Source organism: Arvicanthis niloticus, chromosome 17, assembly GCF_011762505.2.
Source record: "Arvicanthis niloticus isolate mArvNil1 chromosome 17, mArvNil1.pat.X, whole genome shotgun sequence".
Taxonomy (NCBI): Eukaryota; Metazoa; Chordata; class Mammalia; order Rodentia; family Muridae; genus Arvicanthis; species Arvicanthis niloticus.
In genome coordinates this window covers 44,551,677-44,579,536 of record NC_047674.1, presented here as the reverse complement: position 1 = coordinate 44,579,536, position 27,860 = coordinate 44,551,677, and the positions used below count along the sequence as shown (strand labels likewise).

The following is a 27,860-nucleotide window of genomic DNA, read 5'->3' as shown; positions in this document are numbered from 1 at the left end:
CATTAAACAAAATTCCTAAACTTGACTTTCCAATAGATGAGATGACAGATGTTGTTGTAGGACTATAAAAAACACATAATCCACAATTTTTATTAATTTTTTATTACAGGAAAACATTATATCAGGGAATTAGAAAACCAGTTCCACAGCATATTCATAGTAAAATAGTTTTCATTAAACAGTGTCATAGAAGCCCATTATTTCATTAATATGCTCAAGTGAGAAAGCTTATTGTCTCTCAATATTCAGGGTCAGCATGTAGGGATAGTACTTGTTCCATGTCACATCACTAGAACTTGAAAATCTTCCTTGTTTTTTGTATACTTTTCTCATCAACAGGAGGCTGCCTCTGGCTGCCAGGCTGCAGAAACTTCTTTATGGTGGGCATGTCACTGATACGGGTTTTCAGAGCCTGCAGTTAAAAATAAGAAAGAATCCATACCCTTATGAAGGAACCCAAAGACAAAGGCAGCTTGCATCACTGCCTAGGATATCTGAGTTTCTCCACCAGCTGGGTACATTTACCAATAGGCATCCAATGACAAGAAAAATAAGACGAAGAGGCAGAAAACAGGTCATTAGCACTTTATCTGAAGATATTGTTAAGGCTTTACTAAGTTACAATCATCCTTGTCTTCTCTTTTATACCTTAATCTAGTAGTTTCAGGACTCTGGTAGAATGCAAGGAGGTAAAAAGTCTGTCATAGATCAACTCAGAGGAGTATGAGAAAATGGGTCTGGAACTAAGTATAGGAAATACTGAATAGACATTACCAATAAAAACACAAAATTGTTTATTGTGTCATATGATACGGTAATTTCACTGGGGAAATTGAAGAAATACTTGGGGACTAAATGATACACACTTGAAAGAAGCGTGTCATAGAAGATATCAGAGAGGAAATTGGATCATTTCTAGAATCAAAGGTAAATGAAGGCACAAGTTAAAAGAAGCTTTGTGATATAGCCAAGGTTGTTTTAAGAGGAAAGTTATTGGTACTTGTATTTATAATAAAAAGTCAAAGAGCTTTCAAATAAATGACCTAATGATGCACTTCAAAGTCTTAAAAAAAAAAAAAAGAAAACAAGAGCAAGCCAATGTCAAAAGCAGTAGGAGACAAAAATATCAAAGAGAAATGAATGAAATACAGCTAAGAGAACAATAAATACATAGGCTCAGGATTTAGGTCAGTAGGCAGTGCATGTTCAGTGTGTACAAAGCTCTGAAATCAATCCCCAACACTGAATTCATGAAGTGTATGAGCACACAGCTGTAGTCCAAGCACTTGGGAAGTAGAGGTAGGAGGATTGAAGGGTGATGGTCATCTCTAGCTACACAGTGAGTTTGAGGCCTGTCTGAGGTATTTAGAATCCCATCTGCAAACAATAAAACAAACAATACATAGGCTCAATCAAGTAAAGAGGTGGTTTTTAAAAATGAATGCGATTGAAAACTTCTAACAAATCTAACCAAAATGACAGCTTTAAAGATGAAAAAGAAGACAATACAATGGCTTCCAAGGAAATTCCAAAGATTACTAGTGAATATTCTGACAAGATATTCCAAAGATTAGGGAAACCTAGGAAATAATAGATAAATAACTAGACCTGCTATCTTCCAAAAATCAAACCAGAGAGTGTAAATAATTGAAAGGATCTACAAAAGGCAAAGACAATTTGGAGACTTCCAAAAAAGCAATCCCAGAACTGCTCTACTACCACTGCTGAATTCTACCAAGCCTTTAAAGATGACAGAACACTAATGCTTTCCAAACTGATTCAAGAAATAGAAGAAACTTTACCTCGCTGATCCTATAAATTTAGTTAGTATAACTAAAGTGTAATACAGAAGTATTACATTCCTGTAATAGTTACTCTTCTATTGCTGTGATAATACCCCATGATCAAAGGCAACTTATAGAGGAAATAATTTATTTTGGCTTATGGTTCCAGAAGGATAGGAGTCTATCATGGTGGGAGGCATGTACCACATGGCAGGCACAGTGGCAGAAACAGCAAGCTGTGAGGTCACATCTTAAACCCCAAGAATGAAGCAGTGGGAGCAACCTGGATGTAGGGGAGACTATAAATGCCCCAAGACCACTCTGCAATGACATACTTTCTACAGCAAGGCCACTCCTCTTATGCCTCCCCCAAAAGTATCACCAACTGGGAACCAATTGTTCAGATATCTGAGCCTCTATGGAAAACATTCTCACCTAGACCATTATACCTATATTGAAACCAGATCAAGACAACAACAGAAACCAAATACGCATATGAATGAAGAAAGGACCCACAATTCCTATAGTGTAATATTTTACTAAACACAGACACAAACATTGTCAATAAAAGCTGTACAACAAAACACTTGGTGCAATGTCTCACAGCATTTTGCTGGAACAGCTTACTACCAAGATGCCAGACAGCAAGACGTAGGCTGACTATGAGTCTGTGAATGAGTTCACAGAGAGTGTTTGTAAAGTGTATGAAGAATCTCTTCCTTCCTTCCCTCCCTCCCTCCCTTCCTCCCTCCCTCCCTCCCTTGCATCCTTCCTTCCTTTCTTTGGCAGTTTTATGATAATTTAAAATAGAAAATGTTCTTTGCCACTTAAAGGCTCCAATCCTTGAAACTATTCACAACTACTTTATAGAATTCTAGTGCCCTAATAATGGATGGGGTGGAAGTGAGGGATGACAGGTTAGTTATGTCCTCCAGGAAAGTCTTAGTGAAAAAAAACGTTCTGTAGTTGTGTAAAATGTATCAATTACAAATCTCATTTAAGAACACATTAGGATCATATACTGTTTTATTCTAGAGATGCAAAGTTAGTTCAACATATACAAATTAAATAATATAAAACATAATACAACAATGTGGTACAGATATACAGTGAAATTTTATTCACATATAAAGGATGGAATTATGGCAATTGTGGGAGAATGGGTGAAACTGGAGATCACTGTGTTAAGCAAAATAAACTAGACTGAGGAAGACAAAGGTAAGTTTTAACCACACATGCAAGCTACCATGTGTCATAATCTACTTTTACGTTGAGATAAAGACAGTTTAAGAAAGAAGTGTGTGTGTGTATGTCTATACAGAGAGAAGTCGATGTTTGACAGTAGAAGTGACAGCCAAGGGTAAGAGATCAGATGAAAAGAGACCATCTCTGATAAACTCTGTGCAAGGACAAAATTACACCTAAGATGATGAACATCTTAGAGAGCAAAAGAGATGTCAGTGGGATAAGAAAATGGGGGCTGATACAGGAGCAGAGATTCTGGGTCCTTCTTGAGTAGCACCCACCTTAAGTTCTGCTACAGAACAAGATTATTTTAGAGCCCTAAAACTTCATTTTGGAGACCTAGGGATGAGTGTGCAGACATGACGAAGACTGGATATCAAACACTACCACCCCATTGCCCAATACTAGATTTCTGATGGGAAGTGTGAGCCAGCTCACCTGCAGCAGAGGGAAGTTGGCTATAATGTTTGCATCCAACTCTTCCATGTTGTAGATCATTTCAACCAGGTGAATATCAGCCTTGCTTAGCTTGTTACCAACAAGGTAGTCTTGTCCATGGCTACTAAACACCTGGAGAATTCAAGGAAACACATCCTAAACACACAAAGCTGCAGAGGAATTTTAATGCAGAAACATGGCTGCTCTGGAAAGGGATCATATCTAAAGACCTTCTAGAACTATACCATCTGGCCAGAATGCAGACATGCCCTGGACTAAAGTATGATCTGGTTATAATACAGACATGCTCTTAGCACACACCTTTAATCCCAAACAATGTAGATAAGGTTAGTTTGTTAAAAAAAAAAAACAGCAATATTTGAAAATGACAACTAATTGAAGGACAGACAATGTGGTGAATCAGAAAAATTTGACAAAATTAGTCAGAGACAGGATACACCCAACTTTCACTAGAACAGACAGGAAAAAGAGGTGACTTAAGAGAGCAGTGCAGAGAGAGGAGGGAGGAGGCAGTTAGTGTCACGGACCACCCCAAAGCAGAGCAATTCAATTCCGTTAGAAGCCCAGAGAATCCAGTTTGAATCAGTCAGCTTGGTGGGGAGGTTTGAGCTAGAACAGCTGAGTTGAACCAGTTGAACCAGAGTTCAGAAAGAATAGAAAGGGGGAGCTTATTCAGCACTAACCCTCTGAGAAAACAATTACATCTGATGAATAAAAGTTACTTTTACACAAAGCCAGACTGGGGCTCTTGCCTTCTTTCTATTGAGACTTTGGCTCTCAGCATTGTCTGATTAGTAGATTGGGGTTTGGGGGGGGGGGGGATTAGTAAATTAATACGAGACTCTGAAGAACGGCGCCACTGCCCTTATGAGAGGATCTGGCAAGTTCTTTAACTCATTTAACACTGATAGAAGTTGGCAACCCATGAAAAGGAATCACAGGAATTGTTAAAAATTAACACCTGTTGCACAACTCTCATAGTCTATGGCATTTAGCAAATAGCTAAGTCACACTCTAGTAATAAGACATGCTCTAAACCAATGGTTCTCAACCTGTCATTCACAGCCCCTTTGGGGGTCTGCATATCAGATATTCACAATTATGATTCATAACAGTAACAAAATTATAGTTATCAAGTAGCAACAAAATAATTTTATGGTTGGTCACCACGACATGAGGAACTGTATTAAAGGGTCACAGGATTAGGAAGGTTGAGAACCACTGCTTTAAAGTCTTTTTCAATAGGGCCCTGATATGCCACCCCCTTTAAAGCATGCTATTGAGTGGCCCAGGCTGAGTCTTCCTGTCTCAGCCTCTTGAGTCCTGGGATTACAAGTTAAAGTCCAAACAGCTTCCACAAACCTTTTCAAAGGCAGGGAAATAACGGTTTGTCGCTTTCTCTTTCATCAGGGCAATATTTGCCTCTTTGACCCCAGGTGGGTCAAATGGGTAAAGAATAAACATCTCATTCAAATCTGCCAACCCTTCTGAATACATATCGATCCTGAAAGACAGTAACAACACAACTGTCAATGTAGCCTGCCTGACAGTTCTTAGTATGAAAACCTTCGAGAATATCAGTTGATACCGAAAGAGTTAAAAATTTTTAAACCTTTCACAGATGGAGTCAAGAGTGCAGATCAGCTTGTTCTGCGCTTTGGGTCCTAGGAAACTAGCTATCCACAAGACAAAATAAATAAGAGTTCAGAGCTGGGAGTTCAGGTCAGCATGCCTGTGTACCCTGGATACCAGGAACAGAACTGACCACAAGACAAATTAGATAGGGTTTGATATTTCCCCATGACCGTTCCTTGAACCTCTCATGGAAGCTGAACACTGGACAGGTGCTTTCTATAGATACTTAATCATGATTTCCCCCCTCGTCTCCCTGGGTTGCGGTTCTTCCTTTAAAAGCTCTATCTCTTCTTTAAGTGGGGGTCGTACTTCATTGCTTGTCTCTGCATAGGACAGGATGAAGTACGGTCTCAATGAGTTGAAATCAAATATACCTCGTGTTAATTGCATCAAGTTCGGTGTCTTGCAGTTATTGGGGTGGCCGTGAATTCCTGTGGGCTGAGAGGGAGTTTTCCTTTCCTGGCGGGCCTTACAACTCCAGTGTAGGCTCTCGTGTGTCTGCTGGAAAGCAGTTGATAGATATGCATGCATTTGCTTGTGGGCTCTCAATTCCATTCCATTGCACTGCATGTTTGGTTTTGTACCAGCCCTACACTAGTTTGGTGCCATCGCTGTGTGGTACATTTTGAGGTTAGGTACTGTAATATTGTCAGTTTTGTTCTTTGGAGGATATTGATTCACACAATCTATCTTTTAATTGGGAAATTTAATCCACTGACATTCAAGGTTGTGGCTGAGAAACAGACACACTCCCATAGCTCTGCTCATCTTTTTCCAGTTGTTCTGTGTGTTCTTTATCTCCTTCCACTTTTGTTTGCCCATGTGTTGATAGTTTTCTAAGGAGGCTGTCATTGATTTCCTTGTCTTCCTTTGTGGCTCTGGTCCACTTTTGCCTTGTATATTCACCTCTGCTTTCCAGGTGGAAGATATTAATACCATCCTTTGGCTCCTAGTTTAAGACCTCCTTAAGCATGCACAGTGGGACTGACCCTCTGGTGATAAACTCCCTTAGCTGTGTTTCAGTTAGTATAGAGACTTATACTGCAGGTGACTTGACAAGGCTTTGCCTGTTTCCATGTTCTTTCGCTTCGGACACATTGTAACACGTGTACTACTGTCATATGATGCAATACCATCATATGATGTAATATCAGTCATATGATGGAATACTATAATATGCTGTAATACTGTCATATAATACTGTCAGTCATATGATGTAACACTGTCAGTCATATGGTGTAGTGCTGTCATACAATGTAATATTGTCAGTTATATAATACTGTCATATGATATAATACTCTCATGTGATATAATACGATCATGTAACATAATACCAGTAATAGGATATAATACTGTCATATGGTATAATGTCATATGATGTAACTGTCATATGATATAATACTGTCATATGATGTAATACTGTCATATGCCTCAGAGAGGATATGTTTATTGAATTTATCCAGATCTTTTGAGGTTCACAGAATGAGAATTTTTGTTTCATCTTTGTGGAAAGGCACCAACAATTACTGCACTTACAGGCCTCTATACTCCTTCCTGTCTCATCCCAGGACACTGATAATGTAAAGGTTTACTCACTTAATTGTGTCCCCTATGTATTGTGTTTAGTGTGTTACCCTTTGTTTTGTTAAAAAAAAAAAAATCTGACAGGGGACTGGAGAGACAGTTCAGCAGTTAACAGCACTAGTTGTTCTTCCAGAGGACCTGGGTTCGATTTCCAGTAACCACCTAGCAACTCACAACTATCTATAACTTCAGTCCAAAGGGATCTGACATCTTTTTTAGCCTTTTGGGCAATGCATGCGTCTGGTACACAGACATACATGCAGGGAAAACACCCATACACATAAAAATAAATAAAATTCTAAACTCCCTGTTGTGACGCACTGAGGTCTTTTCCTATGCCTGTATAATTCTGTCAGGGCTATAGTTTTCAGTTGCCACAATTCCTTAGTGCCAAGATCTCTGACCAGTTGTGTTTAAAAGTCTCTTTTTCTTTTCTTTTTTTTTTTTTTTTTTTTTTTTTTTGAGACAGGGTTTCTCTGTGTAGTCCTGGCTGTCCTGGAACTCACTCTGTAGACCAGGCTGGCCTCGAACTCAGAAATCCGCCTGCCTCTGCCTCCCAAGTGCTGGGATTAAAGGCGTGCGCCACCACCGCCCGGCTAAAAGTCTCTTTTTCTTTCTAAATTTCTCATCTAAATCATGAATTCTTTCTAAATTTGAGGCCTGCATTTTCTTTCTTTTTTCTTTTTCTTTTGTTTTTTGTTTTGTTGATTTGTTGTTGTTTTGAGACAGGGTTTTTCTTCGTAGCCTTGGCTATCTTGGAACTTGCTTTGTAGACCAGACTGGCTCAGTGATCTGCCTGCCTCTGTCTCCCAAGAGCTAGGATTAAAAGCTTGTGCCACTATGCCTGGTGGATTGCATTTTCTTTTTGATAGGTTTCATTAAAATTATTCTTTGAAATTCTTAGTCTGTTGGTTCCCTTTTATTGGGGTCTGGTTAGAGTTGTTGAGTTTCTCTGGCGGCATTTTTTTTAAATCTTGTTTCTTCATGCTTCCAGTATCCCCATGTGGGTATTAGTCCATTTAATGTCCTTCTCCCACTTTTACATAAGAATGGCTTCCATAAACAAAGACTTTCTTAAATGTTGGTTGGATAGATGGCTTTGGTTTTTAAATGTTTAGCAGGCATGTCAGTATGCTGCCTAAATATTTCCAGTGATACAGATGCTTTTTAAATTTTATTTTGGCTTATTGTGTAAAGAATATGCAAGATGCTTCTAGTTAGACATCTTGCTCATTTCTCCAGCAGTTTGACTCTAAGAGCTGCTATGAGCATTTCTGTACAAGAACAGAGGAGGGCATATTTTTTTGCTTCTCTTGGATACACACTAGGTTGTAGAATTGATGGGTCATTGATAATCCTGGATTTGACCGTTTGAGGAATTGCTAATATGTCATACTAGATCTTACTTTAATTTTTGGAGTGTGATAAGTGTGTATACAGGTGTATAATGGGTACACCTGTCCATATATGTGCATGTGGATGCCAGAGATCAATGATAGGTATATTCCAATATTTCCTTCTATCTTAAAGAGACAGACTTTCTAATCAACCTGGAACTCAAATATTTCTGCTAGACTGGCTGCAAGCACCTAGAATCTCTTACCTCTCAGAATTGGGGCTACTACTGCATCCAGCTTTTATGTGGGTGCTGGATATCACAACTCTAATCTGTATGCTTGGAAAGAAAGTATTTTACTGAATGAGCCATCCCCCCTCCCAGAGTTTTCTAAGTTTCAATGAAGCAGTTCCACCACAACTGGGAGGCAACCTGCCAACTCTGGTGGCCCTGACTCAATCTGGCTGCTTTGGTTCTACATGATATAAGCCAGGTGACTCTAGAACCTCAAGCACCAAGGTTCTATTAACCTGTAAGCATTGAACTAATCTACAAATAATCTAGTAGCTTAATTTCCTGGCCCTGAACACAGTCATTTCTGGAAATTAAAAGTTGGCAGACAAAAATCCATCTATGGTCACTCTGCCATTTCTAGACACTCCATGGTATAAGCATCCAGTCTCTGAAACTCTGCATATCCAGAATTATGGTTCCACTTTTCTCCACAATTCAAAGCTGAGAGAGTTATCAAGCCTCTGTTCCTATGTTGTGTCTGAGAATATCAATATCCTTGTCTATCATAAGTCACCAGGATCCCACTCAAAATCACTCATCGTTGATCTCCATAGGACTCTGCCATACTTGAATCTAGTATAAGTACCAAAGCAGGCCTGGTGGTCATGACCCCTCCCATAGATCTGATTATTCACTGAAGGGGTTAAATCATTCCCATAATAACCACTGATACAGAAAAAGAAATATACTGTACAAGGCTCTCTCCTTCATGTCCTTCCCATAGAGGTTATGTTTGCTAGAAAAATAGTTCATGATGGCTCTGGTCTGCACCAGCTTCATCCCATCAACCTCCACCATGGGTACTTGCTGGAACATCAGAACTCCATCTTTTGAAAAAAGAAAAAAGAAAGAAAAAACATAGGTCATATGTACAGGATGAAAAGTGCTCAGATGACTAAAAATCCAAGAGGAAATAAGATTTATTGCTTGGTAACTTAACATTTGTAATTAAATACTGTTTCTTTTTCTTTTTTCTTTCTTTCTTTCTTTTCTTTCTTTTCTTTTCTTTTTTTTTTTGGTTTTTCGAGACAGGGTTTCTCTGTGTAGTCCTGGCTGTCCTGGAACTCACTCTGTAGACCAGGCTGGCCTTGAACTCAGAAATCCGCCTGCCTCTGCCTCCCAAGTGCTGGGATTAAAGGCGTGCGGCACCACCGCCCGTTTCTTTCTTTTTTTTAAAGCTTCACATAGTTCCCTCCACCCCCTAGTCCTCATTCATTAGCTTGTTAATTCATTTCTGTCTTTATTCCCATCTAGATACATATAAGGGAATTTCTCTATATTGTCTTCTGTTCATGGCCATATTTAGAAAATAGGGAGTGAACAGAATATGGTGACCAGTTGATATCAAGGTTGGTCCAGAGAAGAATTTCTATCTAGGATTGTGTCCTCTTCTAAAAAGGCTTGAATCCCTGGCCTTGTAGCTGGTATCTGTTTCTGTTTCTTTACTTCTCCACACTCTAATATGAACTTTCAATACTTTAGGACCATTGCACAAGAAATCTTTAAGTGCTGCCAGGAATCACTTGGCCAAGCCTAAAGAACTTAACAGGAGAGCTAGGTTTGTTTCTCTTCTTTCACGTCATGCAGTGCGTGAGTGGCATGTGGTCCTGAGCTGTTTACAGCTCAAGAAAACTGTAGAAAGTAAAGGAAAACTAGGAAAGACACTGCGGATGTTTTATTAACAAATACTCAGCAGCTTGGCTCTTTCGACCTTAAGTGAGTCTCAAGTTTGCTCAAAGAACCCTTCTCCTTTATATTTTAACTACTCTATGCCTCTCTGGCATCCTCATGATCACACCACACATACACACACACACACACACACAGACACACACACACAAAGACCCAGGTTTAACTCTTCTAGAAGACTCCCCTATCAGGGATCTTCAGATAATTGATTGGGCTTACCACTTCTTAACTTTTCCAAGTCTTCATTAGTGTGTATAAACTTTTCTTCATACTAGAAAGAAGAAACAGCAAAGGAGTTATTTTTTCTTTAGTATCATAGGCTTCTTAATTTGAATATATTCTCTTTGATATATGGTGTGAGTGAGGTAATACTTTGAAGTTTGGTAATATATACAACAACATGCTTACAGCTGTTTGGAAATTTCTATCTGACCTGTCAAGAAGAGAACACAACTCACAGCGTGCAGCTGTTCATCCTGAAGGTAGCTTCATTCCCACTCTCTTCCCCATCAAGAACTACGGCAACCACACAATTAGGGAGGGATTTCCCAAAAAGGGAAATCCTGCAATGTTCTTCTGATTGTGAAGCTCTAAGATCTCAGAAGAGTCTGCACCTCTAAGAGACATCATTGGGTCTGCAGTACAAGATATTACATGGACCAAAAGTCTCTGTTCTAGCTAGCTTTAGTTGTCAACTTGACAGAGCCCATAGTTACCTCAACTAGGGAATCCCTTCAATCAGACAGGCCCATGGACATGATTGTAAGGCGCCTTCTTCACTGTTAATTGATGTAAGAGGGCTCAGCCCACCGTGGGTGGTGCTATCTTTAGGCAGCTGGGCTTAAACTATAAAAGGAAGAAAGCTAAGAAAGCCAGAGAAGCAAGCCAGTAAGCAGCATTGCTCCATGGTCTCTGTCTGAGACCCTATCTCAGCTTCCTTCAATGATTTAACATGTAAGCTAAATAAACCCTTTACTTCCAAAACTAGTTTTGGGCAGCATTTTATATATATGTATGTATGTGTGTATATATGTATGTATGTATATATATATATATATATATATATATATATATATATATATATATATGTTGCAGACTGCTCTGCCCCACGTTAGGGGGCCAAAATGTTGTGGACCGCTCTGTCAGTGTTTGAACCCGCATTACCAAAAGCCTTGGGGGCTAAGTTATTAGAGCCTGCACTGCCCCAAGCTGCTCTGGTCCTCGGGTTGGGGTTCAGCAAGAGAGAGAGTGAGGACGACGTGAAGAATGGAGACCAGAGTGTGATTCAATCCCATTTATTCGTCATTCTCTCTTCCTAGTCCAAGTCCCAAGTCTTGAGTTCCTAGTCCCTAGTTCCTAGTCCCTAGTGCCTCCAAGTTCCAAGTTACTTCTTCCAAGTGCTAAGTGCCTAATGTCTAATAATGATTTCTTCTGTCTGCCTCTTTTATATGTCTCACTTCTAAGCCATGCCTCTAAGTCACGCCCTTAGGTCTTATCTCTAAATCACATCTTTAAGTCTTAGATACCCAAGGGAAGATCCTGGGTATCTAAAACAAGATGTTATCAGAGTGTGCTCAGCTGTTGTAGGCTGTTGTAATCAAGTCTCTTGTCAGGGTATAAGGCTCAAGATGGCTGCACAGATGATAGCCGCCTTCTGTTGGCTCCCCCCATATATATATATATATATGTGTGTGTGTGTGTGTGTGTGTGTGTGTGTGTGTGTGTGTGTATGTATATGTATATATATATATAATTTTTTTAGATTTATTTATTTCATTTATGAGTACACTGTAGCTATCTCCAGACACACCATAAGAGGGCATTGGATCCCATTAAAGATGGCTCTGAGCCACCATGTGGTTGCTGGGAATTGAACTCAAGACCTCTGGAAGAGCCAGCAGCCAGTGCTCTTAATCTCTGAGCCATCTCTCCATCCCCTACACCTAGACTTCAAATGATGTAGATGACATGAGTCCTGTGGTCATATAGCATGGTTCAACTCTTTTTAGCTAGAATTTCCTTTTCTGGAATGTATGGAAATTCATGGTAGACATCTCAGTTGAAAGGTTTATCCTTATATGTATACATAGTTCATATGTGTATATATTATGTGTGTGGGTGGTTTTTTACCAGAATGAATGCCTATGTACTCTTGTATGCCTGGTGCTTTCAGAGGCCAGAAAGGGGCTTCAGATTCTCTGGAATCCAAGATACAAATAGTTGTAAACCACCAGGTGGATATTAGAAATCAGACATGGGTCTTCTGGAAGAGAAGCTCTTACAACTGGATCATCTCCCCATTCAGTGTTTTATTATAGAAACAGAAAGCAAACCAGGACAGCTCTCATACTTTTCCTATGTGGCTTAGTTTATAATTTATACCACTGCTGAATGTCATATAGCATAGTATCAAATCTTCCTAGCTAGAATTTCCTCTCCTGAAATATAATGAAACTTTGTGGTAGATTTCTCAGTTTAAAGAAAGGTTCATAGTTCTCACAGTAAAGTAAATAACAAAAAGGATGACTTTATGATCTTGTGCAATTGGTTGCATGCTTCCACAAAAAAATGTAACCATGGTCGACAAGATGGTTTAGCTGGTAAAGGCATTTGCTAGCATTTCGGACAAAGTAAGTTTGATCCTTGTAGCACAAAGGTAGCAGGATACAGCAAACTCCTGTAAGTTATCCTCAGGCCCCTACCTACATCTACAGCATATGTACGCATACACATGAATACACGAACACAAAATAAAATTGTAGCCGGGCAGTGGTGGCACAGGCCTTTAATCCCAGCACTTGGAAGGCAGAGGCAGGAGGATTTCTGAGTTCAAGGTCATCCTAGTCTACAGAGTGAGTTCCAAGACAGCCAGGGTTACACAGAAAAACCCTGTCTTGAAAAACCAAAAAAAAAAAAAAAAAAAAAAAAAAAAAAAACAAACAATTGTAAAAAAATATTAAGCAAAATGTTAGGGTTCTGATGACTGGGAAAGTTCATTTTAACACTTTAATTATTGTGTATTTATCTGACCTTGAAATCCTTGTTAACTCTCAGGCTCAATATTTGAATATGTGTACAGTCATATTGATCTATGTTTTGATTTGTTACAAGAAATAATCCACTAAGCAATTCAAACCACTTAGAAATGTTTAGAGTGGGGTGTGTGTGTGTGTGTGTGTGTGTGTGTGAATTTTTCCAGACAGATGATGTATCATAATTCTAATAGATTCCTTGCTATTTCATCACATTCTCTTTTCATTTCCTTTTTCTTTAAAGCAGTTGAATCCTGGTGACCGTCTACTCCAATCTTTATCTCTCTCTAGAGATTAAAGCTTATCCTGAGGGAAATCACTTTGATAAGATAAGCAGCCCAAGAATGGGCTGTCACAAACTGATCTGATGCTCCAAGCAGTTGCCAGTATTTGCTACAAAGGAAACAATCAGTTTAGCCAGACATGGTGGTACTTGCCTATGCAATGGCAGCATTCTGGAATTGAGGGAGGAAGATGACAAATTCATGGCCAGCCTGGGATACACAGAACACTAGTATAAAAAAAAAATCTCTATTCATCAGCTAGAGAGAAGACTGGCTGCTCTTCCAGATGATCCTAATCCAATTTATAGCACCCACATGATGATTCACAACTGTCTTTAACACTAGTTCCAGGGGATCTGATGCCCTGTTCTGGCTTTCATGGGCACCAGGCATGCTTGTGATTCAGACAGATATGCAAGAAGAACATTCATGCAGACAAAATAAAATTTAAAAAGAAACCCAAATTAATTTTTCTATCATTTACCAAATATGCAATCATATTAGAACTGATAGAATCTACAAAAAAATAAAGTCATCAGAAACAATTCTGAGTATTTCTGTACATTGATGCTCATATGATGTATGATCTATAGCTCATGTGTGTGTGTGTGTGTGTGTGTGTGTCTGTGATTTGAGCATAATCGTTTAAGATCTCACAGCATCTGTCTCCCCATTTGTAACATAAAGAATGTTTTCCATTCATCTATTAATTTTTTTAATGTGAGACAGGTCTCACTATGTTGTACAAGCTAGGTTCAAACAATCCTCCTTCAACTGCAATCTACTGAGTAACTAGAGCCATAAGAACATACAAGTGTACCCAGGTGAGCACCTCCTCAAGTAAAATATGGAGTTTTCAAAATATAGAGTACAGGGCTTGGCCCACATAAAATTGGACAGTAAATAATAATTCTGGTTGCAAAGGCTGTCGTGAGTTATTAGAGTTCTAAGTAGTTATAGGAATGTTTTCATTTCTGGCATGTTTGATGGATTCCTTGGTTGTAGATATACACTGTCACACTGCATTAGACCATGGAGACAGCGAGGTGTTTAATGCACCAATTAGCTAAGCATCCATTCAGAAAACATATAGGGGATTAGCAGTTATTGGAAGAGGGTCACCAAGGCTGAATGGGGTTGGTGAATTTGATGGCTTTGGTGGGGATGATGGGATGCGTAGGCCTGTCATGATCAGGCTGGGGGTACAAAAGACCAAGGAGGTCTGAGCAAGGGTCTGAGGGCTCAGCTCCCTCTTGAGTCAAAGATGATCAAGAGGAAGCCTTGATACTGAGTCCATTGCTTATATTCCACATGCCTGTTTAGAACTCATTCCTCCAGAGGATGAATCATAAGGTGGACATCTGCATGACGGGAAAACAGACTCTTCATAGGAGTAACACAAAGTGGAAACATGCTTATTTGTATCTGTGTGCTGCTTTCTTTGAAACTGAAAAGGGTCAAGCTCAAGTTCCATTTGTGGCAGGAGGAAGGGTGAAGTGCAATCCTCAGGGCTGAGTAAACAGCATCATGAGGCTGAGAGATCCCTGCCAGTATCCCTCACAGGACACTGTCTCACCGCTTAACCATTATTCCTCCAGCTTCTATCCAAGGGCAAAATCTCCTGAGTCTGTTTATATCAAATGCCATGTATTTTGTCTCTAAATACTCCAATGTGTTCTCTACACCATAAAGACATTTTCAGAGGAGAAACTTTCTACAAATAGTTTATCACATTTAAAACAATAAGAATTTCTTAGTGCTATCAAACATTCAGTACTTATATTTCTACTTCTTATATAAATGCCATGAATTATTTATTTTTTCTTTTAAACTTTATTATAGAAAATATATAAATAAAACCATACACTGAAATTAGTGAGACACAAAGACTATACAACTCAGTGAACTTCTATATAGTTGGAGTTATTTATTTTTCATACTCTAAATCTCCATCCAAATGTGGGGCATATACTGTGACTGATGTCTCGAGGTTGTGTTATTGTCTATGCTGTATAAAGATATTTTCAATTATTTATTATGAACTATCTATTCATTTATATCTTTAAAACTAATCATTTTAATTTAATGCATGAAGGGACAAGGGTCACACTGTATAGGACAGCCTACCCCAGATTTGTAATCCTCCTGCCTAAATTCCTGGGATCATAAGTGTCTTAGTTAGGGTTTTACTGCTGTGAACAGACACCATGCCCAAGGCAACTCTCATAAAGGCCAACATTTAATTGGGGCTGGCTTACTGGTTCAGAGGTTCAGTCTATTATCATCAAGGCAGGAGCATGGCAGCATCCAGGCAGGCATGATATGGGAGGAGCTGTGAGTTCTACATCTTGTTCCAAAGGCAAATAGGAGAAGACTGGCTTCCATGTGATTAGGAGGAGGGTCTCATTGCCCACCTCCACAGTGAGACACTTTGTCCAAGGACACACCTATAGCAACAAGACCATACCCATCCAACAAGGCCACACCCCCTAATAGTGCCACTTCTGGGCCAAGCATATTCAAACCACCACAATAAGAAGCCCAAACAGGGTATAATTATTTAGAAGACACTCAATGGGAAACACAATGGTTGATGTGAGGAAAGCATTTGACATGGTTAGTTTTAGGTTCATCTGAAGATGAATCATCTCAAAACTTACCTCTACTCCAGCTGCAGCCAAGAGCCACCGCACAGACTCCATTCTACCCCGGGCCTCATCATAATGAAATAAAGGCTTCTCCGCCATAGGTGTAGCTCCTTAGATTCACTAAGTATAAATGAATGAATGACCGAATGAATGAATGAACAGAAGCTATATGTATTTTAAGATTATGGATTATGGTTAATAATACAATAGTATATCTGTCCTTGTCAAGACTGGTAAAAATTGCAGTCAGATCTTCTTGATCCTGAGTCTTTCCATCCACAGACCACCATCCTGAAATTGTATCAAACCACTCCCGGAATCCTAGTGGTCCTCTCTCTTTGAGGACATAAACTGAGCAGCCTAGATTCTACAGTGGCAGATGACCTAAGCACTTGGTAAACCTTGAGAGGGGAGAGGAGTGGAGGGGAGAGGATGAGGATTAAAGAAGACACAGAGAAAAGAGATAGTTTTGGGAGGACTGACAATAAATGCTGCAGCTCCAAGTTTAATGAGTACAATCTTTGATACCCCACAGTGATGTGGCAAGCAAAACCACAAGCTAGCAGAAACAACTGGTAACATTTACACAGGATATCCACCATTTTTATCCAGAGAACTCCTTGTTCCTTCTTGCAAGGTCAATAGCATGTTCAGCTGCTTGTTTTGAGCCTCAAGTGTATTTCCTCCTAATGTCCCATGCATCAGCCTTCCAAGAAATCTGGCTACCTGCAAAACATCCTGCTAGGCCAGCAGACCCTGACTTGCCTTGACCCTGCCTAGGATGCAGACCTCTAAACTGCTTCAGTAGCAGGCAAATGGCTCCTGATATTTCCCCTTTTTTTATTCTATACAAGCCAAAGTTGCCTCAGCTATTGGCACAGAAGGAGTGTGCCTGTCTTTTAGGTGTTCCCCCAAAATGTGTAGACCTTACTCATCATCAGAACATCAGAACATGAATTCTACCTAACATTTGTGCCCTGTTTTAGGTTGATTCACGTGTGACAGAATCTTATTCATCCTTGACTACAAGCCTCTGCAATGGGAGATGTAACCCATTAGGTTACAATCTTGAGCCACATATGATGGAGATCTGCATAGATGTTCAAAAAGAAATAGAGGGCACACTTAACCACAAGCGATAACAGGTAGAATTCTAAAACTATTAGGGCATCCAAGGTAAACACTGAAAAGGCCAAATGAATAAATGAAGACAGGAAGGCACATTCTTTCTTAATTGCTTTAACTAACCATTCAGAGGTAGCCTTTGCACTATTTAATTGCAGGGGCTTAGCATCCTTTAGATGCAAATTTTTCTGATGCAATTGAATTAAATCCAAAGAAAGGTTAGCACCATGCAGGGAACATTTAAGATGCAAATGTACCCAGTCCCTACCTAGTTGACTTTCATTATACATTTTTGAGTTAATACAAATCCAGTGATATTCTACATGGCATTTCTAAATGTGATCTCACCTTCAGCCCTTGAACTTCATCTCCTAAATACTGTACTACTTTATAAAATGCATTTAACTTTTGTTCTAGCTTACTATCTATATCTTCTTATGTTCCTAAGGCTAAGGTAACATTCAGACAAATCATTAACAAAATGAGCAGTTTGAGGTTTGAACAGATTGAGACAAGGCTACGGCTGCAGTGGTAGTGGTGGCGATAGTAGATAATAGCAAAAATCCCAGCAATGGTTAACCCTATCATTCTCTTAGGCCTACTCAAAGCTTTCTGAATCTCTTCCAACACTTGCAAGCCTCAGTTTGAATATCAAGGTCCTGAAACATTGTATCCTGGAAGCACAGTAAGTGAAGGTTGATGGAGTATCATAACAGAAGTTCCTTGAACAATATCAGATACAATTAGTCAAATTACAGTCATAGCAAGTTTCATGGGTTCTGAACCCATTCATAGTGATGTTAATTTTCCCTACCAACAGTGCATATGAAGGGAAAACTCAGGCAAGTAACCTGAACCCAGTGCTCCATCTCTGTTCAGTAGCTGTCTTAGTTGGCTTAACCTGTCCCAGGGACAGAGAAAGCTTCCAGACCTGAGTTTGCTGAAATCCAGTGTCTGATCCATAATCCTGCTGACAGACCTCTTTACCACTCATTGGTGTTTCCTTGTGTTCCATCTTGATTCCAGATCAGTCAACAATATATCTGCCTGAGCGGGACACATTCTACCAGTACAGCTTGTTAGTATAGCATGATCTCCACTGAATGGTCTTATTGTTATCTCAGCTCTCCTTTATACATGGCAAAGATGACTCGGGTGGTGGTGGTGGGGAAGTTGTGTCACACTAGAGAATGTGTCTCCATTTGGTAGGCCATATGCACACCGTTTTTTCAACCCCTGACAGGGTACATTTGACTACCTTGAGACATCCTGGTGAAATTCCATTCTTAACAAAGCAAACTGGCAACCCTATGCCATGACCAGAATAATCAAATCTTTCTTCTTCTCTTGTTCTTCATTCCATAGATGGCAATCCTAGCACACGTGTATTGTTCACTCTCACCACAATCTGTAGACCTTCCCAGATGGAAGTTATGCAAGATCCGGGGTCAGAGACTTACGTCCAATATAGCTCTCCCTGAGCTGACATCAGGAAATGGCTCATCAGCATCATGAGTTTGGTCAATTGCTTTTTCTACATGGTGAACCAAATGCTCCAAAAGCTACTGGCACTTTCAGCATCCTGTGGAAGAACAGAAAACTGCCCTCATCCCCATATTAATACTGGATTGGGACCGCGCCATATGCCAGTTCGCAGGTCCTTCCATTTCACTTGGGCGTAAGTATGAGTAGGGTGCCATAAACTCTCAGCAGCAGAGAGTCCCTTGGCATTCAAAGTAAAAAAATTAAAAAAATAAAACTGCATGACCTAAACTATTTTGTGGTGAAGGAGTACATAACTCCCCCTTTTTATTTTTTTAACTCATTTTTTTAGAGCTCCATGGTCTCATTGCATAATTCCTTGAACTTGTGGATTGTATGGAATACCCATTTCATTAGCTATGGACAGTTGGGGGCAGAAGTGCTGGAAAGCTTGTCTTATATACCCAGACCCATTATTGAACTTAATCATGTTAGGTTGTTCTATCAAGTGCTGTAAGCAATCAGTAAGAACATGCTTAGTGACTTCTGTTTGGGTAGTGGCCATAATGAAACCTGAAAAGGTATCTATGGAAACACGTACATACCTTGTCTTAGTCAGGGTTTCAATTGCTGCACAAAACATCATGACCAAGAAGCAAGGGTTTATTTAGCTTACACTTCTACATTGTTGTTCATCATCAAAGGAAGTGACGACAAAAACTCAAACGGGGCAGGAACCTTGAAGCAAGAGCTGATGCAGAGGCCATGGAGATGTGCTGCTTATGAGATTGCTTTCCCTGGCTTGCTCAGTGTCTTAGTTAGGGTTTTACTGCTGTGAACAGACACCATGACCAAAGCAACTCTTATAAGGACAACATTTAGTTGGGGCTGGCTTACAGGTTCAGAGGTTCAGTCTATTACCAACAAGGGAAGAGCATGGTAGCATCCAGGTATGCATGATGTAGGAGCTGAGAGTTCTATCTCTTGTTCCTAATGGAGCTAGGAGAAGACTGGCTTTCAGGCAGCTAGGATGAGGAGGATCTTAAAGCCCAAACCAATAGTGACACACTTCTTCCAACGAGGCCACACATCCAAATAGTACCACTCCCTGGGCCAAAAATATTCAAACTACCACATACCTTAACCTTCCAAATTCAGGTATGTATGTAATATTCATTTGCCACAACTGATTGAGAACTAGACCTCTAAGATCAATATCACAATGAGGTACCTAATAACATTCAAGACAGGAGACACATTGATAAACAATCTGTCATGAAATTTGCCTAGATATATGAAATTGTTTTCTTAGGCTTTGATGACTTTGATGATCTGAAGCATGTAATTGTTGCAGGAGCTCAACTTGTGAAAGACCTATCATTTGAGCGGCTTTATCTGCCAAAGCATTGCCTTCTGCAAGAGGCCTCGGGAGTCCTGAACGAGCTCGAAGATGCCCTACATAACACAGTTGGGTGAGTGAGTGCTTGGAGACATTGTTGTATTGGAGAAAAGAAATATTGTAAACTTGGTTGTTAGCTGTATCAATGTAAGCACCATTTCTGAAACTTGTAAAGCCCTGGCAATGTATTGATTATCAGTATACAGATTAAAGGGATGGGTATCCATCTTTGAAAATATAGCTACCACGGCTCTAAGCTGACCTTGACCTGCTTTGACCCTGCCTAGCAGGCAGACCTCTCTGCTTCAGTAGCAGGCAAATGGCTCTGGACACTGTAGCCAAAACCTAATTCGTCAGCTGCAGAAGGGGAAACTTTTTCTCTTGCAACTGTTTGCCAGTTCTGCATGGAGTTTTGTTTCACAGTCTAGGAAAAGGGTCTTTGGTTTTGAGTGAAACATGACCGATGTTTTTAGTGCCCAGTGAATAAAGGGCAGGTTCTTGTTTTAATCCTCATCCAAATATTATACAAGACAGTGGTATCTATACAGACAGGAGGAAAACCCGACATTCAGATGCAGTTCATTTGATGCCGAAATCTTGGAGTTTTCCCATGCACATCTTTAGCAAACTCCACGTTATCATTTATTAGTGAGGTGGAAAATTCCCACTGTAGGTTCTAGGTAGCACTTTCAGTTAGAGCCTGTCAATAAGCATTTTGGGTTCCATTCATACTGTGTGACCTGGGATAAGATTCAAGATGCATGCCTTATTGGTACTTGCCATAGGAGGCCACAGCTTGCTCTTTTCCACGGCACCCCTATACTATTGAGTTTCTGGGTCTGGTAATCTTTGTTCTAGGAATCTATGCCACCCATTGGACGATATTTACTAAGCAACCACCAGTATTATACTGTAGTCTCCCCTAACACTCATCTACAACTAACAAAAATATCTCTGTGCTTTGTCAACTGTTCTCTGGGAGCAATACCTCTAGCCACTTCCACTCAGGTTGAGAACCACTGCTCTGTTCTGTGCTGCCTGAGAGAACAGAATATAGGAAGGAAGCCAGAAAGAACCTCAGATTTAAGACCAGGCAGGGTCAACAGTGGGCTCAGGCAAGTTGTGTATGAGGAGCATACAGGGAAGCAAAGGGTTCAGTCGAAGCAGGAGTTCAGTTATTCAGACTCAAAAGCTTAATTCCAGATTGTTGCGTTACTCACTCCTAGACACACACACCTAGACACACACACACACGCACACACGCACACATACACGGCTAGTTTACATGTAATGTATTACTCTTTTTTTAAAAGTCTAATGCAAGTTGGGCACAGTGGTGCACTCCTTTAATCCCAGCACTCAGGAGGCAGAGGCAGGTGCATCTCCGAGAGTTCAAGGCCAGCCTGGTCTCTAGAGAGAGCACTAGTATAGTCAGAGCTACAAAGTAAGATCCTGTCTCAAAAACAAAAAACAAACTGGAATTATTTTTGTTGTTTTGTTTTGTTTTTTTGAAACAGGATTTCTCTGTATAGCTCTGGCTGTCCTGGAACTCACTCTGTAGACCAGGCTGGCCTCGAACTCAGAAATCTACTTGCCTTTTTTTTTTTTTTTTTTTTTTTTTTTTTAAACATAACAAGCAATGCTGAAGGCTGGTGGAGAATGACACACCAACCCAGTCTGTTTTCTGAACTAAACAGCTTTAAATCTAGTCCTGACCACGGAGCTGTGCATACATGAGAAGGCAGAATGTGTCCTGAAGTGGCTGTACTTTGTGGTTCAGGAGTCATCGTCCCCTTAGTTGATCACATGAGAGCTGGAAGACACCTGCCAGCCTAGACACAAAGCATCTGCCTTTTTTTTTTTGAGATGGGATCCTACCTGTGGGGTCAGCATCCTGGAGATGTTTTCTTATACCTCAAAACTCAGGCTTCTTATCCATAGTTTATCATTAACCCCTCACCATTGTCTAATAAAATTGCTTGCAAAGCTTAAGAGGTGGCTCAGCTTGTAAGAGCACCTGCTATTCTTACAGAACAGCTGAGTTGGGTTCCCAGCATCCTTATCAGGTGGCTCACAACTGCTTGCAACTCCAGTTCCCAGAGATCCAGCAACCTCTTCTGGACTCCACGGTCACCTGCACACACACATAAATATTTGCACACACAGACACATACATGTAGTTATAAGTTATAAGTAAGCACCAACCTCTCCATCCATTCCAATGTTCCCCCAACAGGCACCATGGGTTCTCTGAATTCAGGTTTGCCCTGTACAACTCCAAATAACAGTGTGATTCTTTTCATGAGGTCTCTCTGAGAGTCTGAGATTTTCCTACATAAATCAATCATTACATTCCTTTTTCTATTGGCAGTGACTCCAAGGCAAAATTGCCTCCACTTGGTGGGTTCTATGCATAGTGAAATACAAGTATCTGCTCCATTTAGCAAGTTTCCCCTCAAGACTCCCTACATAGTGAACTGCAGGGGATCTGAGGAACTCTGGATTTGAAGCTAGTCCTGGCATTCGAACTAGTTTCTTCCTACTTATCGTCATATTATTCCGTGTTTATAACCTGCAAAGGCAACTTGCTTCCCAGCCCCCACACAAAGGGATCCCCCAGGAAGTCAACATAGCCTTTTAGTGTGTCAGGTTTCTGCATTATTTATTCCACAGCCAGGAATAGCACATGCTCTATAGCAAGAGGCAGCCATTTCTTATAGCATTCCCTTGCCAGGAAGAACAGACTTAATTCAGTAGTACGCTAGGACCACGCTAATACAATCTTCTTCAGTACCTGGCTGTTTAAACACAATCACTCAAAAGGTAGCAGTCTCCAGGGGCTAGACAGTCGGCTCTACAGCGGAGAGTGTGTGCTGATGGTCTACAGAAGACCAAAGTTTAGTTCTTACCATCAACATAAGCAGCTTTCAACCACCTATAACTCCAGAGCCAGAGAATCCAATACCCACTTCTGGTCTCTATCAACACACACACACACACACACACACACACACACACACACACACACACAGAGAGAGAGAGAGAGAGAGAGAGAGAGAGAGAGAGAGAATGAATTTATTTTAAATGAATAATAATAGCAGTTTCTTACATAGTAGAAATAGTGGGTTTTTTTTTTTTTAAGTTGCATGCTTTTTTGCCTGGGAACCCCAAGGGGAATGAATACTAACTTGGGAATTTGCAAATTGTCTGCCGGAGTGGGAAAGTGACATTTCAAGAGAAGAGCATTTAATTGTTCTTAAGGTTGCCAAAGTAGAAAATCTAGGTCTTCTTGCTTCACTATCCTAAATTCCTTTACATTTCCATTTTATTGTCCTTTTGAAACTTTAAACCCTGCTCATCTTTCGACTCCTCATTATTGAAGGAACAGGAATGGAAAAGAGGAAGAAGACATAGTAAGAGAAAGAGAACCCAGGGATGTGAAGGAGTCCATCTGGAGGAGGAGGGGGTGGGAAAGGGAGGAGGAGGGGGAAGGGGAGGACAACGACCTAAAAGTAGAGGCAGGAGAGATGAGAGATGGCTTAGCTGGTAAAGTACTTGCCCTGGAAGTCCAAAGACCAGCATTCTACCCTCAGATCCTGTGGCGGTGTTAGACCTGAGAGAAGGACTGGTTAAAGCAAACTGTATTTGGAAGTACACAAGGGACTGGCCACAGACTGCCTTCCCCTAAGCTGGGATTTCAGAGAGTAGTTTCTCACTGGCTTTTGAGTTCCCTTTGATGAGGAAGGGTTAGGGTTGATGGAGAACAGCCTTGAAGATAATTGGCTGTTAGCACTTGGATAGAAGAGTGGGGGACTCAGGGTTCAAGGCTGCCTGAGACGAGATTAAGTGCAAGAATACATCCTGTGGAAGGAGAGCCATCATCAACTACCCACAGCAAAGCAGTCCTCTGCCCATGTATATGAGGCGACTCATGGAAGCCAGCACTTACACACACTGTAGTAAACACATAAAAGTAAATAAAAGTACTACGACAATGTTCTGACAAATCCAACAATGTGATCCAGTAACAAACAGAAAAGCAGCGTATGTAGTAAGCAACTGAACTGACTACAGCGTAGTCAACAGACTAGGCAATCGATTACAGCCTAGCTAGTTAATTGTTCATAAATAATCATTGTTGGGTTTTTAATTTAATTTTTTTTTTACTTATTCCCTTCAAGTCCCACTCACTGCTCCCCTCCCAGTCACCCCCCCCCACTACCACAATCCTTCCCCCATTTTCCTCCTTCCCTCCCCTTCTCCTCTGAGTGGGTGAGGGACAGACACACACACACAACCTCCCCAGCACTTCAAGTCTCTGCTAGGCTAGGTGCTTCCCTTCCCACTAAGGCCACACTGTGGTTTTTCTGAGAAGAAAACAAGAAGAGAAGAAACAGTTTCCACTGTGTGCCGATCTTAACAATGAACACTTCATTAGATTCTGCCTGGAAGGCACACACTTCAGCCTGAGAATGCACAGGATAAGCTGGCATTTTCAGATAGCTAGTGACCCATGTTTACTCTGTCTACTTTCATCAGCTGTGATGGTTTGTATATGCTCAGCTCAGGGAGGGGTGCTATTAGAAGGTGTGGCCCTGTTGGAGTAGGTGTTACTGTGAATGTAACACCTCATCCTAGCTGGAAGCCTGTATTCTGCTAGCAGCCTTCAAATGAAGATGTAGAACTCTCAGCTCCTCCTGCACCATGCCTGCCGGATGCTGCCATGTTCCCACCTTGATGATACTGGACTGACCCTCTGAACCTGTAAGCCAGCCCCAATTAAATGTTGTCCTTTATGAGAGTTGCCTTGGTCATGGTGTCTGTGTTAGTATTCTGTCTAAACTCTACCTCCACAGTTACCTGGCAAACAGCCAAGTAGGCCCACTATAAAAGGGTCTGCTTGCCCCTCCTCCTCTCTATCTCTTGATCTCTTGCCTCTAGTTTCGCTCTGTCCACTCCCCCTCCCCCTTCCCTTCCTCCTCTCTTCACATTGTCATGGCCGGCCTCTACTTCTCTTCTTCACCTTCTTCTCCTCTTCTCCTCCTCTCCCTCTCCCTCTCTCTCTTGTTTCAGCCTGCTCTCTGACCCACGCTTGGAGCTGTGTTGCAGACCATTTTGCCCCATGCTTTGGGGCCAAAATGTCCCGGCCTGCTCTGTTGCTCCAGTCCGAGGGTCAGGGTCTAGCAAGAGACGCAAAGAATGGAGACAAGACAGAGGTTTTGATCAAGTCTCAAGTCTCCTTTATTGACTCACTTCATGTCTCTCTTATTGTCTCTCCTATTGTCTCTCTCTCTCTCTCTGAAGGGAAGTCCGGGGTATTTATACACTTTGTCACGTGCCTTGTAGGCACGTGGATACCACATGCGCCTTGCAGCTGGGGGCACTAAACAGCAAAACAAGATATGTGGGATAAACGAGATATTTATCAGAGTGTGCTCAGCTGTCGTAGGCTGTTGAAAAACAAGTCTCTATCAGGGCATATGGCTTGAGATGATTGCAAAGCTGATAGCCACTTTCTGCTACAAGTTGGCTCCCAAAACTCTCTGCCACTACTACCCTCCTGGCTCCCCTCCCTATGCCCTCAATAAACTATACTATACTGGTGTGTGACTGGTCCCTCAGGGGTAAGAGATTCCTCTGCATGGCCATGCAGAGACATCCCCTTTCCCCATACCGCTCCACACACCCACAGAACATACTCTCTTTATCCTTTTATAAAACATCAGTCTGTTCACAGCAGTAAAACCCTAAGACATCAACCCATCAAATTCTGTTCTTGACTCAAATTCTCTGTCCCTGGTTCCTCAATTCCTGGCTATTGTTTTTCTTCAAAAACTAACAAAGGAAATCTAAAGAGACTGCTTGGCAGAGGCAGAGTACTTGCAGCTCTTGCAGAGGATCTGAGTTTGAATCTCAGCACCTACATAATGAGACATGTAGCCCACAAAAATGCCTCAAACTCCAGCTTGGAGGGACCGGAAGTGTTTTTCTGGGCTCCCACCCTTCACACGCACCCTTCACAAACAAATAAATTCGATAAATCTTTTTTAAAAAAACTAATAAAAAATGCACATGGGAGGGCAGTGATTTGTGTGAAACGCTATGCTCCTTTCTCATGAAGAGACCAGAGAGGTTAGGGTTTCAAGACAAGGGCTCCCCAGCTCCCCAGTTTCCTAAGCCATGAAGCAAACAAGGGGTTAAACCTTTTTTTTTTTTTTTTTTTATACCAAAAGTCTCAGAAACCTTAGAGCTGAGGCTCTCCCTAAACCCCAGAAAGCTTAGAGGGAGAAACCCTACCACCAAATGAAACTGAAAGCAAGTTTCACAACAAATCAAACCTCAAGCTTAGGTGGAAATTTTCCATGCTTAGAAGTCTTCAAGGCTTGCATCTCTGTCTTCCAAGCACAACCGGGCTCAGGAGCTTGTGAATTCACCTCAGTGGCTTGCCAACACAGGACCTGCTGCCCACTGAGTTTGTCAACATTGTTCAAGACCGGTGAAGAGCCAGGCCACCCACGTGGGGCACTGGAACACCAAACCAACCAACAAACAAACAAAACAGGAAAGTGGGGTGGGAACTTGGGACCAGTGGGAAGAAATGACCAAGCCGGATTATACACGCGTATGAATTATCAAAGAATAAATTAACTAAATATTTTCTAATTTTAAAGGGGGGAGGGGAGGGGATCCCTCCTCGCCCCTACTTCCAAGGGCACTGTCTTCATCTCTGCTCTCTATGAGAAGGAAAAGAAAGGATTGCAGCTCTGCTGAAGAGGTAGTAAGCAAGATGAGGATGAGGTCTGATGTCTGCGGGGAGGCAGCTGGAGGGTTTTTAACTTTGCAGCCAGTGTTCAGAAAGGCTGTAAAATTTCCGGATTCCTCTCGCAGCTTCCCCCCACCCCCCACCCCCACCCCGTGTAAGAATCTCAGGGCCGCTAATAACGATAATACAATTTCTCAAGTCATTAAACTCTCATTTTCTCATTTTCTACATTCTTCCTATCAAACAAACAAGGTAAAGGACTTCTGCTGTGTTCTCTAGGCACACGCACAAGAAAGCACAGCCTGAGGATAAACACTCCTTCCTGTGACAAGGACCTGAAGTTAAAGTACTTTTCTAAGCATTTTAAAGGTAGGATAGGCCAACCTGTGGGAAAAATGACTCTGCCAGTACTCACCTTGCTGGTGAATTCTCTTTGCTCCTAAGGCAGGAAGGAGCCACAAGTGGGTTGTTTATTCCTTAGAGTGGGCACTTTCCAGGGCAAGGGGGAGGAGTCGCGAAGGAGAGAAGCCACACCCACAGCGTTTAGTGATGGGGAGGTCTCTGATCTCAATTAAAAGGAAAGGTGTTTAGCCATTCTAATTCGGCAAAGCACCTGGTTAATATTTTGCCTTTCGAGGTTGATCATACAGTGTTACAGATAATATTTGAAAGTACCACATATTACATTTCGTTCTCAGTTTTACTCTGCCTGTGGATGGTGACTGGGCTTGGGATCAAAGACTTTTGCCAGCGCCTGAATGGACTTCAGTGAGAAAGGCAGATACAGATACAAAATTTCCACTCTGAAATTAGCTCTGTAAGCCAAGAAGCCGTAGACACAAAGGCAGTTTTATTCCAGGACAGAATGGATTTGCAAATAACACTGGCTTGGTTTGGAAACCTACTTAAGCCAGCAACATTAATGAGAACTGAGGGTTTTGTAAGAAAGGATGTTAGCACAATTGCTTCTCATTCTTTGGGGTAAAGACTGACAGACTGACAGAACTGAACTAGAGTAGGGGGTGGCTAGAAAAAGTGTCTGTTGAATAAATAAGACCCACGGAGGGATGCCTCATCTTTTCTATGGTTCAAATACTGTTT

General features: G+C 41.1%; 2 protein-coding genes across 5 annotated transcripts in view; one reads left to right on the top strand and one right to left on the bottom strand.

Moving 5' to 3' along the window:
- Window positions 1-81: 81 nt before the first annotated feature.
- LOC117722661 (glutathione S-transferase A6) lies at window positions 82-27,461 on the bottom strand. Of its 4 annotated transcripts, none has more exons than XM_034521918.2 (7): window positions 27,175-27,461; window positions 16,003-16,110; window positions 10,246-10,297; window positions 9,032-9,164; window positions 4,851-4,992; window positions 3,468-3,599; window positions 82-412 (listed from the first exon to the last, which is right to left on the bottom strand). In XM_034521918.2, exons 2-7 carry the CDS (start codon window positions 16,087-16,089, stop codon window positions 290-292), a joined length of 669 nt encoding a protein of 222 aa, XP_034377809.1. In that variant the 5' UTR covers window positions 16,090-16,110; window positions 27,175-27,461; the 3' UTR covers window positions 82-289. The 4 variants fall into 4 exon arrangements, with proteins under 4 accessions (XP_034377809.1, XP_034377811.1, XP_034377810.1 ...); XM_034521920.2 differs by lacking the exon at window positions 27,175-27,461 and adding an exon at window positions 26,335-26,488; XM_034521919.2 differs by lacking the exon at window positions 27,175-27,461 and adding an exon at window positions 18,576-18,699.
- LOC117722675 (KH homology domain-containing protein 1B-like) overlaps window positions 18,656-27,860 on the top strand; it is a 32,258-nt gene continuing 23,053 nt past the window's right edge. Inside the window, exons 1-2 of the mRNA XM_076915200.1 lie at window positions 18,656-18,793; window positions 19,952-20,069. Coding sequence (XP_076771315.1) covers window positions 20,048-20,069 — 22 coding nt within the window. The 5' untranslated portion in view covers window positions 18,656-18,793; window positions 19,952-20,047. The remainder of the gene's footprint in view (window positions 18,794-19,951; window positions 20,070-27,860) is intronic.